This window comes from Quercus lobata, chromosome 5 (assembly GCF_001633185.2).
Source record: "Quercus lobata isolate SW786 chromosome 5, ValleyOak3.0 Primary Assembly, whole genome shotgun sequence".
Classification (NCBI taxonomy): Eukaryota; Viridiplantae; Streptophyta; class Magnoliopsida; order Fagales; family Fagaceae; genus Quercus; species Quercus lobata.
Genome location: NC_044908.1, coordinates 13049862 through 13064324, shown reverse-complemented (window position 1 = coordinate 13064324; position 14463 = coordinate 13049862). Strand labels below are relative to the sequence as shown.

The following is a 14463-nucleotide window of genomic DNA, read 5'->3' as shown; positions in this document are numbered from 1 at the left end:
CTGATATTGCCCCGTTGCTTTTGTATGATGTTCATTAAGTTTCTGTTTTTATGGAATAAAGTTCCCAGGTCTTTGATCTGGCTTCTCAAAAAAAAAAAAAGAAATAATAAAAGGAGTCAGTTGAGATATAAACCTCTTGGCATCAATTTACATATCTTAAATGAAGGAAATTAAAAAGATCATACCAAGATAGAGCACACCAACGAATCATTTGGCAATGAACATAAATAAATAATAAATAAAAAAGTAAAGTTCATATGGGTGGATGGTGGGACAAAGAAAATATAAAAGGAGACATGATTGATAGGGAAGAGAGAAAGAAGAAAAGAAGTACAAGAGCTTAAATTTCAAAGAATCTAAATTGTGTTTACCATCTAGAATTGTTAAACTGCATGGAAATGAACAATATAAGACAAATTAGGGTGAATATTTGAAATGGTGCAAGGAACATAATCATACTTGTTTGGTGATTGATATGGAATTCTTCGACCTTACCAATCGATATGATATGAAGGACAAAATTGGCTTATGCCCTTTTCGGGCAAAAAAAGCAGCATTATGCCCCCTTTCCCAAACTAATTAGGGAAATGCCCCTCTTTTGAAACTTGATTTTCTCAAAATCGAGTTAAGCCCTATAGTGGCGTTTTAAAGAGCCTATAGTGACGTTTTAAGGAGCCTATAGTCGCGTTTTGGAACTCGAGCTCCATGAAATCGAGTTATAGGTAAAAAAAAAAAAAAAAAAAAAAAAAAACTTGCATGGAACTCGAGTTCCAAAACGCCACTATAGGTCCTTAAAATATCACTATAGGCTCCTTAAAACGCTACAAATCCATTAATTTTGATGACGATGGCACATTTTCTTTTTGTTAAATATATTTTTTTAATATGTGGAGAATGTATCTCATGAATTGAACTGTGGTCCAATAATTGAACTATGGAGAAGACAATTTGGAATAAGAATGGATCTATTTACAAATATAATTTTATTTGTCCAAGTTGGATAATTTTCTCCTCTAGCAGGTGGCTGTGTTAACAGCAATGTGCCATGACTATCATCACTATGAAGTAAGGAAGGATTAGAAGTTGTAAGGATTTAGGCCCCTAGATAACACAATATGTTTAACCTAATTTATAGTCCAATTAGTTACTTAGATTAATTATTCAAATTTAGGTTAAACATTCTACACGTGTCAAACATAATGGAAAAGTAAATAATATAAGATGTGATGACTTAGGAAAACCAATGAAACAACTTGTTTCAAGGTAAAAAACCTTGGGGCAACTATCCCAAGAGAACAATCCAATATATCAAATTGAGATTTACAGTCAAGAATACCAATTCGTAGTAAATCTAACACAATTACCAAACTAGGCTCTAAAGTCCATAAACTTCTTTGATCTGGATTTGTTCTCACATGAACCACCTGTTCATGCCATGATCTTTAGTACACTTGATTGCTGAAGGCTTGACTAAAACTTTACTACGCTGGTACTAACAATATGGACTTGATCTCCGGTAGGTGCTTGATAGAATTAGAAGGTACAAAATCTCACAGATCTTACAATAGTAACTCAATCAAGACTTAAATAACGTGTATTAGGGTTTTTATTTATTTTTTATTTTTTATACAAAGTTTCAACCTATGACGTTTGCTCCTGATGATAGCTTTTTATCATTAGACCAAGACACTAATCAATTTTTAGTGTAGGCAGACATTGAACCTCAGATCTCTTATTCAACCATCAAACAATTTATCAATATTTTAAAAGAATAATGCAAGTTTTCTTAAAATAATGATAATAATAATGTTAGGAACACCTAATTATATATTTAAATTCACAACATACTTAAGTGTTATTTTGTAATTGGTGTGCTTTTTTTTTTTTTTTTTTTCAGCAATTACTGTAATCATCACAAATTGATGTGTAAATATGTTATAAAATTGGGCGTGAGTCTGTTTATGTGGGCGGGTTGCAATCAAAAAATTCTCATGAACGAATTTTATTGATTTTTTTTTTTTAATATCAATTTTTGCTAATGGACCACTTTGAAAATTAGTTTCATTGCCAATTCACTGGAAAAGAAACCAGCTCTTTCTCTATTGGAAAAGAAATTCCGATGAAAGTGATGGTGTTTTGCCATTTGTTGCCTGTCCATTTCTGTAACTGTTAGTGCCATTAAAATGGTCTGTTTTTTAGAGAGTTGATCTGAGCCTCCACTGACAATTAACACTGTTGTCGTAGTGCATATTAAAGTTACTTGTCCAAACCTCAAAGTCACAAACGGAAGGTTTTAGGGTTAAGTCTTTTTTTAAAAGGGAAGATTTAGGATTAAGTCTAGTGTATAAACTTCAATTCTATTCTAGTGGGTCAATTTACCTTGGAATTGATAGGTTAAATCCCTCCAGATTACTATTGTGAAGCGGTATGTTTCATAGGTTTTGTTATTTGTGTACTCCAACTTTATTCTCTAGTGGATCGATTACCGCTTGAAGGGCGGCGGAGAGGTTTTTCGCCAAGTTCTTCGGTTTCCTCTTCGATAACACGTCTCTATATTACTTATAATCCTAAGCAAGACATAAACAGTTTGAACTTCTTATGTGTGCATGTGCATGCACGCTCGCGCTTGTGTTTGTGTGAGCGATAGTAGAAGTAAATGCTCACATACCTTCATTTCCTAACCAACCAACAATTTTGTTCTTAGATAAGTCAAGATTTCTTAGTTCCTTAAAAGGTTGAAATAGGGACATGTTTAGGAACCAAGTATCCTCATAATCTTGCTTTTCGTTTATACCAGAGAGCATGAGCTTGATCACATGACCAGTTGTGGTGCTACACTTAACCTGCTCTTAACTAAAACACTCACTCTTTGAATTATTAACCCATGTTGGAAGAAGGGGTTTGGTATGATTAATTTTGGATTTCAGAAAGGTCTTCAATTCTAGTAGACCCATCCTCTCATCCTCAATACAAACTTTGTGCTCATGAATTTGAACAAAAAGTAGTAAAGTCCACAGCAAAAATTTCACTAAAGGCCACTCCATTGACAAATATGATTTTGAAAAACCTAGTTTTATTTCTAGCTAAACCAGCTTCTTTTTAAGTACTCAAGACAAGAATGTTATAAGTCCATGGGCCTCTATATAGAGAAAGTTATAAAATTTTCATATTTTAATCCATAATTTATATGATAAAATTTTGTTTAAGTCTTTGGGCATGATAATCTCATGACATGTAATTGGCTTATACTTTTTTTTCTCTACAAAAATATCCAATTTTTCCAATAGGTTGGTAAAAAGAATTTATTATTAGTGGAATCCTTTGTTAATGTCACGCATCTTGCTTTAGTCTAGTTTGAAAGATTGGCTTGTAGAAGTCACAACTTGCAATGTTCACCTAATCTTTCTTCCTTAAAATTGACTAGTTTTCAGCTGCTAATGGAATCCGTTATGTGTGTTTAACAACGTAATATATATGTTATAAAAAATAAAAATAAAAATAAAAACAAAGATAGTGGCATGGTTTTAGGAAATTTTTTTTTTTTTTTTTTTTTTTTTTTTTTTGCCTTCATGTATTTTTTTTGCTAGTTTCCTGGTTGGTGAGACCAAGGATTAATGGGTTAGTTTTTATCTTCTTCTTCTTCTTCTTCTTCTTCTTCTTCTTTTTATTTATTTTTAAGAAAGTTTCAATCTTTAGCGTCTACTCTTTATAATAGCTCTTTATTATTAGATGTAAAATGTTTTCCAAGTGTAAAATATTTTCAATTGAAAATATTTTAAGGAAAGGAAAACATTTTTTTCTGTTTGGTTGTGTACTGTAAAATACACCTGAAAAAGTATTTCTAGTGTTTGGTTTTATATGTAAAACATTTTCCAGAAAATTGTCAAAAACCTACCTTAATACATGGCAAATCCCAGCAAAAACAAATCAATTGCAACCAAGAAAAAATTATTGTTACTACCTCAACCAAATCATGTAAACAAAATAAAAACACACTATATGAACTCCGTAAAATCCCAGATCTGGAGGGAAAAGAAAGGAGGTGGGTCTTAAGGGAAAAGAATGGAGGCAGATGGGTTGGTAGAGGTGGGTCGATGAGGATGAGGGATGGGTTGGTGAGGACGAGGGATGGGTTGATGGAGATGGGTCGGCGAAGTACCCTGAGAACGAAGGATGGATTGGCAGAGGACGAGGACAAGGGATGGGTCGATGAGGATGAGGGATGGGTCGGCAGAGTACCCTTTCCTTGCTTGGCTTGAGGGATGGGTCTTCTTTCTCTCTTTTTTTGGGTGTGAGTCCGGCGAGAGGAGGTAGGTGGGCACGGGCTTGATCGGTGGTGGACATAGGCTTGTCCGGCGGTGGACATAGGCTTTATCCGCAGTGGACACGGGCTTAACCGGCAGTGGACATGGGCTTGATCGGCGGTGGACATAGGCTTGACCTTTGGTAGCTCTCTCCCTAGTTCCTTTGGCTTGGTGTGAGTCTGTGAGGAGAGTGGAAATTGTTTGAAGGTAAAATCAATGTGCAAAACAATTTTCGGCTCTAAGGGCTTAATTTACAGTCAACTGAAATATATTTTCAGTTTGACCATATTTTCATATGCACCCAAACACAGTCAAGAGTGTAAAATATTTTCCAAATTTTGTTTTCACCCAAAACAAACGCGGCCTGAATTTCAGATTTCTTATTCAGCCATCAAATAAAATATCAACATTTTAAAAGAATAATGCTAGCTTTCTTAAAATAATGAAAATAATAATGTTAGGAGCACCTAATCATATATTTAAATTCACAAAATACTTAAGTGTTTTTTTTTTTTTTTGTGGTAATTGGTGTACTTTTTTTCAGCAGCTACTATAAGCATCGCAAATTGACATGTAAACATGTTATAAAATTGGGTGTGAGTCCGCCTATGTGGGCAGATTGAAATAAAAAAATTCTCATGAACGACTTTTTTTTTTAAATATCAATTTTTGCTAATGGACCACTTCGAAAATTAGTTTCATTGCCAATTCACTAGAAAAGTAACAATCTCTCTCTAATAATGGGTGCCATCTGCCAACATATTGGAAAAGAAATTCCGATGAAAGTGATGGTGTTTTGCCATTTCTTGCCTATCCATTTTTGTAACTATTAGAGCCATTAAAATGTTCTGTTTTTACTTTTTATTAATGAAATGCTGCTGTCTAGCTCTCTCTCTCTCACCCTCCCTCTGTTTGTAGTATGATGGGGCCAAGTGGTTGGAAAAAAAGCATGGAAAAATGATGCTTCTTTGACATTTGTTTCCTATCAATTTTTTCTTGAAATTATTCGTTGCATCTGATTCACAATTCATATGTTTGGATCAGGAAGTGGTGGAGCCTGAATTTTTATTTAGGGGAGTAAACATTTAGATTATAAGACAAAGTATAAAAGAAAAAATAACTTAAAAATAAGAGCTTAATCTAAATTTATAAAGTTTAAACATCTAATATGATTGCTTAAAATAAATTAAGAAAATAAAACAATGTTAAAAACTTAAAAGTATAGTCAAGTTGTGTACACATAATCTCACTACCTTCATTTCTTTTAAAAAAATATTTAAAATGCAACATTCTTTCTTTATATAGTAAAAATCAAGAATTTAAAGCTATAAAATATTCAAAAAAAAAAAAAAAAAAAAAAACTTCAAGGTTTTCTATCGGGTAGTACTTAAGTAATTTAAAAAAAATTATTTTCTGGTAAAATATGGGTCCCATTAATTTAAGTCTTTTAAGTTTTTTTCTCCTATTCTTTAAACCTTGATTTTCTTTTAAATAAAGGCCTTGAAGTTGAGTACCGTGGGAAGTTATTAAAGGAAAAAAAGTGATAAGCCAAACAGAAAGTTCCTTGAGTTCACAACTACTGAAAAGATTGTGATTAGGGAGAAATAATTACATCTCACAGGTCAAGGTATTATAGAGAAAATGCTTAGAAATTACGAAAACTTCCTTGAGGATTAGTAAACTTACACTTTGATACTCTTATTTCTAAAATTTATAGTAGTCTTGATCAAAATTATTTGTCACCTAAATAGTGTCAACAAAAATTAAAAAAAATTCAAAATATGCATTAATAAAAATGGTTCATGTCTCTTTCAATCTCAAGTTTATCCTCCTCTACTTCACATTCTCCTACTGCCATTTGATTGCTTGTTTGTCAGTCTCCCACTGGATCAATTTAGTGGTATTAGTATATGCAAATTTAGAATTTATCGCTCAATTTAGTGAATAATATCATTTTCATTACCAACTTGCATGACAGTTGACATGATGACTTGGAATTGGCTTATATCTATTTCTTTCTACAAAAAGATCCAATTTTACCAATGGGTTGGTGAAAAGAATTTATTATTAGCGGAATCATTCGTTAATGTCACGCGTCTTGCTTTAGACTAGTTTAAAGGATTGGGTTGTAGAAGTCACAACTCAGAATGTTCATCTTTCTTCCTTAAAATTGAGTTGTTTGCGGTTGCTAATAAAATCCGTTACGTGTGTTTAACAATGTACTACATGTGTTTCTCAAAAAAAAAAAAAAAAAAAAAAACCGTAGAATATGTTATAAAAAAAAAAACAGAAAACAAAAATCGTAGCATGGTTTTAGGAAACTTTTATTTGAGATAAGTTCGAATGTTTTTTTCTTTTTACAGAAAGTTACTAGAGATAACAGTCTCTTATTATATGGGCTAAACCGAAGTACAGAAAAAGCATTTTTTGTTTTGTTCTGCCTTTGCGTATGTATTACGCTGATTGCTGGGAGACCAAGGACTAATGGGTCTGCTTTTCTTTTTTAAATCAAGAGAATAATGCTAATGACTACTTAGAAAAGAAACTCTTTCACCCTCCCTCCGTCTGTAGATGATGGGGCCAACTGATGAAAAAACCCATTGAAAAATGATGCTACTTTGACATTTGTTTCCTATCAATTTTTGAAAATTCGCTGCATCTGATAAATTAGTGATTTGACATTTTTTTTCCTATCAATTTTTGAAAAACCATTGGTTCGAGTGAAGAAATAGCTCTCACCCTGCCTCCATTTGAAAATTTGCAGCTTCTAATAAACTAATGGTATGTTTAGTTTAAGTGAAAAACGAGTTATGATGGTAAAAATTCTCCATCATGCTTGAGCCATCCTACCGTGTGAGCTTTCCTTATCACAAATATAAGTTTTACCCAATGTATCTCGTCTGAGCACATACTCAGAGGCTCTTCTATTTTTTGGGTAAGGGTTAATTTTGAGTATTTAATTATTATAATTTGGGATTACTTTATTTTCTAATCACAAAAAAAATCTAGGGGTATGATAAAAAAATTATTTCATCTGCTAGATTTTGTGATATCTTTAATTTTTTTTATCACACCCCTAAATTTTTTTTGTGATTGGAAAATAAAATAATCCCAAATTATAATAAATAAATACTCAAAATTAACCCTTACCCAAAAAATAGAAAAGTCTCTGAACATGCGTGCTCAGAGGCTAGTATTTTTTTATTTTGTTGCTTGAAGTTGCAAAAAAATAGGAAACCAACATTAAAGGACTCACCAACCTATAAAAAAAAAATGTTGATGCAAATTTATTAATTGAGGACATGTAACACTTGATGCAAACTTGATGCAAAATTTTGGCAAAAAAAAAAAAAAAAAAAAAAACACTTGATGCAAATTCAAAAGGCATGGTTTGTTTGGGGTCTTTTTGTCTTTTGGTAATTTTTTTTGGATCAGATTAAATTTTAAAAATATTTTACCAATTTTCAAAATTTAAAATGAAGTCATATTTTAAACTATCAAATATAAGATATATTTAAGGGTGTAAATTTTTACCCCTAGAAGTTAGTCTATTATTTATTTAGAAGCAATTTTTAGCACAATTTTAAAATTTTATCTTTAAAGATAAGTTCTTCAGTATCATTTTTGCTTTAGTATCTAAATAATAGGCAAAATTTTAAGAATAAAAATACTTTAAACAATTTTTTAAAAAAGATTTAAATGTAAGACAGTGTTGGCATATTATTAAAATACCTAAAACATAGGGTTTTTTTTTTTTTTTTTTTTTTTTTGCAAAAAAATAGGAAACCAACGTTGATGGAATAAAAATAATAGGCAAAATTTTAGGAATAAAATACTTAAAACAATTTTTTAAAAAGATTTAAACGTAAAACTGTGCTAGTATATTATTAAAATACCTAAAACAGAGGATTTTTTTTTTTTTTTTTTTTTTTAAATTTTTATTGCTTGAAGTTGCAAAAAAATAGGAAACCAACGTTAAAAGATTCTTCACCCTAAAAAAAAAAAAAATGTTGATGCAAATTTATTAATTGAGGACACGTAACACTTGATGCAAATTCCAAAGGCATGGTTTGTTTGGAGTCTTTTGTCTTTTGGTAAGTTATTTTGAATAAGATTAAATTTTACCAATTTTTAAAATTTAAAATGAAGTAACAATCTTGGTGAGCCTATCATGATGAATACTCGATTGGCATTTTAAGGACCAATTCAAACTATGACCATGAACGTGAAGTGACAAGGAAATGGATGGCAAAGGCAGCGATGATCATATTGACAACGTAGTAGCGCTAAATCTTGAACATGCAATTACCTTTCATTCTTTCATAGCTCTGTGTCTTTTTGTCAACCCTTCTCTTTTCCTTTTGCTGCTGCTTCCAACTTTGAACTTCTTAGCTGTTACAATCTTGGTGAGCCTATCGTGATAAATACTCGATTGCATTTTGAGGACCAATTCACACTGTGACCATGAACATGAAGTGACAAGGAAATGGATGGCAAAGGCAGCGATGATCATATTGACAACGTAGCAGCGCTAAATCTTGAACATGCAATTACCTTTCATTCTTTCATAGCTCTGTGTCTTTTTGTCAACCCTTCTCTTTTCTTTTTGCTGTTGCTTCCAACTTTAAACTTCTTTGCTGTTACAATTAATCTTGGTGAGCCTATCATGATGAATACTCGATTGGCATTTTGAGGACCAATTCAAATTGTGACCATGAACGTGAAGTGACAAGGAAATGGATGGCAAAGGCAGCGATGATCATATTGACAACGTAGCAGTCGTGCTAAATCTTGAACATGCAATTACCTTTCATTCTTTCATAGCTCTGTGTCTTTTTGTCAAACCTTCTCTTTTCTTTTTGCTGCTGCTTCCAACTTTGAACTTCTTAGCTGTTACAATCTTGGTGAACCTATCATGATGAATACTTGATTGGCATTTTGAGGACCAATTCACACTGTGACCATGAACATGAAGTGACAAGGAAATGGATGGCAAAGGCAGCGATGATCATATTGACAACATAGCAGCCCTAAATCTTGAACATGCAATTACCTTTCATTCTTTCATAGCTCTGAAACCAACATGGATAAATATTGAATGCAAATTCTCTGTTCCATTTTATGTTCCATCAATTACTACTTTCCATGTATGTGATCGCTTTTTATTTTAAACTTAAGTTATTTTATAAGGAAAGTGAAATCAAAACATAGCAAATAGTAATTAGTGGAACATAGAGTGATATACAAAAAATGGTATAAAAGATTTGTATTCATAAATATTTACTTTTCACAAAATTTGTGTACTCATGTGGCATAAGAAATTTTAAAATTAATAAACATCAAAGTTAATATTTAATATTTTTAAAGAAATAAAAAAGAATAAAATAAATGGTTTTGACGAACAAATATTAATAGCATAAATTAGTAACTATCACACAAAAAGAAAATATTTAGGTTGAATTTTATAAGAGATATAGAAAGAAAAAAAAAAAAAAAAAAAAAGCAGAAGAGAAAAATTTAAAACTAATTCTAACTTTTCTTAAAATATATATTTGAAAACTCAAAATTTTAAAAAATTTCTTTCGAAAGATTTTTTTTTTTTTAGTTATTGAAAGAGAGTAAAAAAATAAACTATTTTTTTTTCTTTTTCTTCTCTTTTTTTTTTTGTAATTAAATAATGTAAGATTAAATTAATTAGTTTAGAGCTAATACTTTTGACTCTCGTGGGTTAAAGCAACCCAATATTAAAAAAAAAAAAATCAAATTAAATTCTTTAATTTGATTTTTAATAATTAATATTCATTAATTAAATATGCATAGTCTAATTTTGGATAATGAATGGTTTTGAATCTCTTGAAAAAAAAAAAAAAAAAAAAAAAAAAAACAAAAAAAAACCTCTTCTATTAATATTAGAGCATTCGCATTGGCACTTGGATATGCCAAATGTAAGCTCTAATTCACAATTCAGCCCAAAAGCAGCCCACAGCCGGACTTGTATCCACCAATTATTGCAAAAAATTTTGCTATAGTGCTACAGTGCAATTCTAAAGGTAGAATTGCGTTGTAGCTCAATTCTAAAAAAAAAAAAAAAAAAAAAAAAAACTAATATTTTATTGTGTAACTTTATCAATTCCTCTCTCTCTCTCTACGTTTTGGGTTTTTGTTCTTATTTGGGTTTTGGGATATATTATTTTATTGTGTGGAAATATTATTTTAATGTGTTGTATTGTAAAATAAAAGTTAGGATGTTGAGAGTATTGTAAAATGGTATGGTATAATTGATAAAGTAATTTTTGAAATGATAAAATATGATATAATAGAATTCTGGGATGTGAATGTTCTTATATCATTTTAGTATTTTACTTTAAGCTAGGATTCAAAAGGCTTTTAGTTCTCGTTGATGTGAGTGGTACAGTGCAAGAGCTGGTTTGAAAGAGGATAGTAAATTAATCCTAGTCTAGCCCACCCACATAAACATAATGGTAGTAACTATTACGGGCTTGGCCGGGCCATTTGATAAAGGTAATGATCAGCAATTGTATCCTAAGGTCATTGAAAACAATGAAGGAGAGAGCTTATTGTTATTATCATTTTCAGTTGTTATCTTTTAGTTGAGGGCTGATGGCTTAGTCATCAATCTGAGTGATTTGGGCTAAGTTATGACCCTGCCCTCTATGAATATGATCTTCTTGAGTCCTCACCTAAAACAAAATATCTTATGATGCAATATTTGTGACATGCAAAAGAGAAAGGAATCATCTGCTCTTTAATTAGCAAAGCAAATGTATCCAGTTGCCACTTGGTGCTATATTTTACTAAGTATTATCAACATTATACAATGATATAAAGAACTTTGAAGAGATTTGAAATAAGGATAAACTTAACTTCATGTAAAAAAAAGAAAATATTCATTTATAGTAATCTCTAAATTTGAGAACAAGTGTTAAATAATTAGATACTAGGGATAGGTTTCGCTCGAATAAACTGTTTGAGAATGGCTTTCTCTTCATCAATGCGCTTCTTTTCTTCAGGATCTTTTGGTTTGATCTTCCTTTTCTCTTCCAACATCCACTTGAAAAGTTCACGCTGCTGATCCTCTGGAATTGGTTCCCGCAACTTCACAGGTTTTGTGACAGATGATGAGTGTAAGGTTTTTTTAGCAATAGGAGCAGTTTTAGCAGCGGAGATTGAAACTAGAGTAGCACCTTCTTTTATGTGCTCATCTTTCTTCTTTGTCCGCACAAAGAGGTAGGCTACAAAAGTTCACGGAAACTCTAAGGAGCATATTTAGAGCCCTAGAGACAACTTTTTGATAGGCTTCAAGATAGTGTTAACAGAAGCTTAAACTAACAACTTATATAGATTAAAAAATAAAAGTCTAACAACTTATATAGAAAAATTATACACAAACAGAGGGTGAAAAGACCAAGTTTGACCACAAACCTAGATATGAATACCTCTCAAACTATATAGGACCATAACATGTAAAGAATATATTTCCGTTATGAGACTGCTCAGTCTACTTCGATGTCAATGTGACAAAACCAATTTTACCACCCGTGAAGTCTTCTTTTATACTCCTCTTTTTCTTTCTCAAACCTGAATGAGACAAACAAGTTATTAAAAATGATCACCAGATGTATGACCTATATATTAAAAAGATCATACCCAGTACACAAAGATCGCACTTTTGTGGGGTTGGAGAGTGGTGATTGGTAGGCATCCTTACCCCTACTTATAAAGTCATTAATATTTGTTCAACAATTAGTTAAGTAGATAAGCGAGTTTGAGCAAATAGAATATGTTGCTACTCACCTATAACTATGTAGTATGCACACCCTAAGGAATTGATACTAACTTTGTCTATCCAACATATTGCTCATCATAGACACGGATAAAGCCAAAAATTACTGGTATATGATTTTAATCATATCAAGTAGTAGAGCTTTAGATGACTAGTTAAAAATTATGCAAGAATTGCATTCTGTGTGTCTTTTTCTCCCACCTTTTGTAATGATTATACTTAGAATGATAGACAAACAAGTCTTTTACTTGATCATTTGCCGTTTTCCATGATAAATAGCCAAAACCATTACTCTGATTAGGAAACCATAAGGCTGTACTAATACAATGAAGAATGCCATGAGCTGTTGCAGTTACCCTCGTTTTAACAAAACAAGAAGAAGTTCCAACAACAACAAACTCTAGGATTTCCAAAATAAAGGACTATGCATCCATTTGTAAGAAGCATAAGGCTGTACTAATAAAATGAAGAATGCCATGAGCTATTATTGTTACTCTTACTACCATTTTAACAAAACAAGAAGTTCCAACAACAACAAACTCCAAGATTTCGAAAATGAAGGAATATGCATCCATTTATAAGGAGCGTGGATCGAAATCTGTAGTGAACTAAAAGTTTAAGTTGAGAAATAATGGTTTTTATCAATAGAAAAATAAACAACTAACATAGCTGAGACATGGGATTCAAACAGTGATTTTGCCTCTACTTCAACTAACTAGGAAGGGGAGGGTAATAGGGTTGGTGGGGACATTGCCATTTGGTCCTAGGATATCAAAGGAGAATCATAAATCCCACACAAGACATAAAATGTTTATTTCCCCTCTAATAGGAACAGTATATTAACCTACTTATCACCACTCTTTACACATTTGCGTTCCTAGACTCTTTAGTGCTTATTAGTAATTAGATGTCACATATGACATAACCCATTAAGATCTAAATCCACAGAGGCTAGAATCAACATCTTATCACACAATTCCTCAACTAAGGAGAATCATAAATCCCACACAAGCCCAACCATGAAACACCAAATCCCATTTAATTAGAATTCCTCCATTCCCATCAAGGATTCCTCCAAAAATGAGATATTTAAAACCATAACCCCTATCCTAACAACAGAGTACCCATCAACAATAACATCATGAAAAGCACCCGATAAGCTTAAAAAACAAATCTTTGAAGCTGAAATCTTAAAACCCATTACACCTTTTTATAAATTTAATCACTTTGCGTACGAAATAAACACCCACATATATTAATGAAGATAGGAAATTAAGATAAACTGTGAATTACGAAGCTGAAGAATAAGAAAAAGATAGGGACCTCCAACGGCAAGATTGACAACCATGAGCATAGGCCAGAGAAACTTGTAACGCCGAGCAAATGACTCTTTTGGTGGTGGCTAAGGTGGCTGAGTTGAAGACTCATGAGTGACCATTGTTGATGGTGAAGAAACTCATTGGGTTTTTGTTTGGTGCTCTTGAAATTGTTTTAGTTGTGCTGTTTGTGAAAGACCACAAGCAAGCACTCAATCAATCAAAAGTTAGATACTAAACCAAAATACTGAAAGCAAAAACAACAAAAGCACTGAAGTTGCTTTTGGAATCCCTTGTTACTGTTTCTCAAAAACATGAAAAATATTGTTGTTTTTCTTTTTGGAAAGTGTAGAAATGATTTGAACTTACATTTTTGGGTTTGTTGGTGTACAGCTTTGGACCTTCGCTCATCATTGCTTCAAAAGTTCTTTTCTTTGTCAACTGTCAACACTCTTTTTCAATCACCTACTACAAGGTTGGATCCGGATCTTCTCCATTTCAAAATGAAATAAAGTGTCCATTTTAAAGGCTGAGATTCATTTCAAAGATATCTAAGGGCTATAATTTCGCCACCTCTTTTAAAATTAGTAACTCAAAAGGTTAATGTTGGTTAGTTTTCTAAAATAAAAAATATATGGCAATTACAACTTCCAGACTTATGAATGGGGGTAAAGGAGGCCCAAATTTAAGTTGTCTCGTGATTTGAAATTTGACATTTTATTCACCTAGTATGTTTTTGGCTCCAAATTAAAAAGTTAGCTTATTTTACTATTCAGCTTATTTTTGCTACTATTTATGGGCCTTAGTGCACTTTTTGGTACTATTCATGAGTCTCACTGTACTATTTCAGCTAACTTTTACCTTTATCTACAGTACTTTCAGTAAAAAGTTTTCAGTTTCAGTTTTCACTTTGACTGAAATTTAAGTTGCCTACATGTGGTTTGAAATCCCATGATACAAGTATTTCGCTGAAATTTTTTTTATTTTTTATTTTTTATCTTATTTGATCTTGTATTTTTATGTTTTTTTTTGTGTGTGT

The 14463-nt window shown here is 31.8% G+C and overlaps 1 protein-coding gene across 2 annotated transcripts; it reads right to left on the bottom strand.

Moving 5' to 3' along the window:
- Window positions 1–11246: 11246 nt before the first annotated feature.
- LOC115989457 lies at window positions 11247–13866 on the bottom strand. 2 transcript variants are annotated; one of them, XR_004091934.1, is made up of 3 exons: window positions 13794–13866; window positions 13432–13608; window positions 11747–11903 (listed from the first exon to the last, which is right to left on the bottom strand). XR_004091934.1 is itself a non-coding variant. In XM_031113148.1 (2 exons), exons 1-2 carry the CDS (start codon window positions 13460–13462, stop codon window positions 11256–11258), a joined length of 333 nt encoding a protein of 110 aa, XP_030969008.1. In that variant the 5' UTR covers window positions 13463–13675; the 3' UTR covers window positions 11247–11255. The 2 variants fall into 2 exon arrangements, 1 of the variants encoding a protein (XP_030969008.1); XM_031113148.1 differs by lacking the exons at window positions 11747–11903; window positions 13794–13866 and adding an exon at window positions 11247–11557 and having other exon boundaries at window positions 13432–13675.
- Between the last annotated feature and the right edge of the window lie 597 nt (window positions 13867–14463).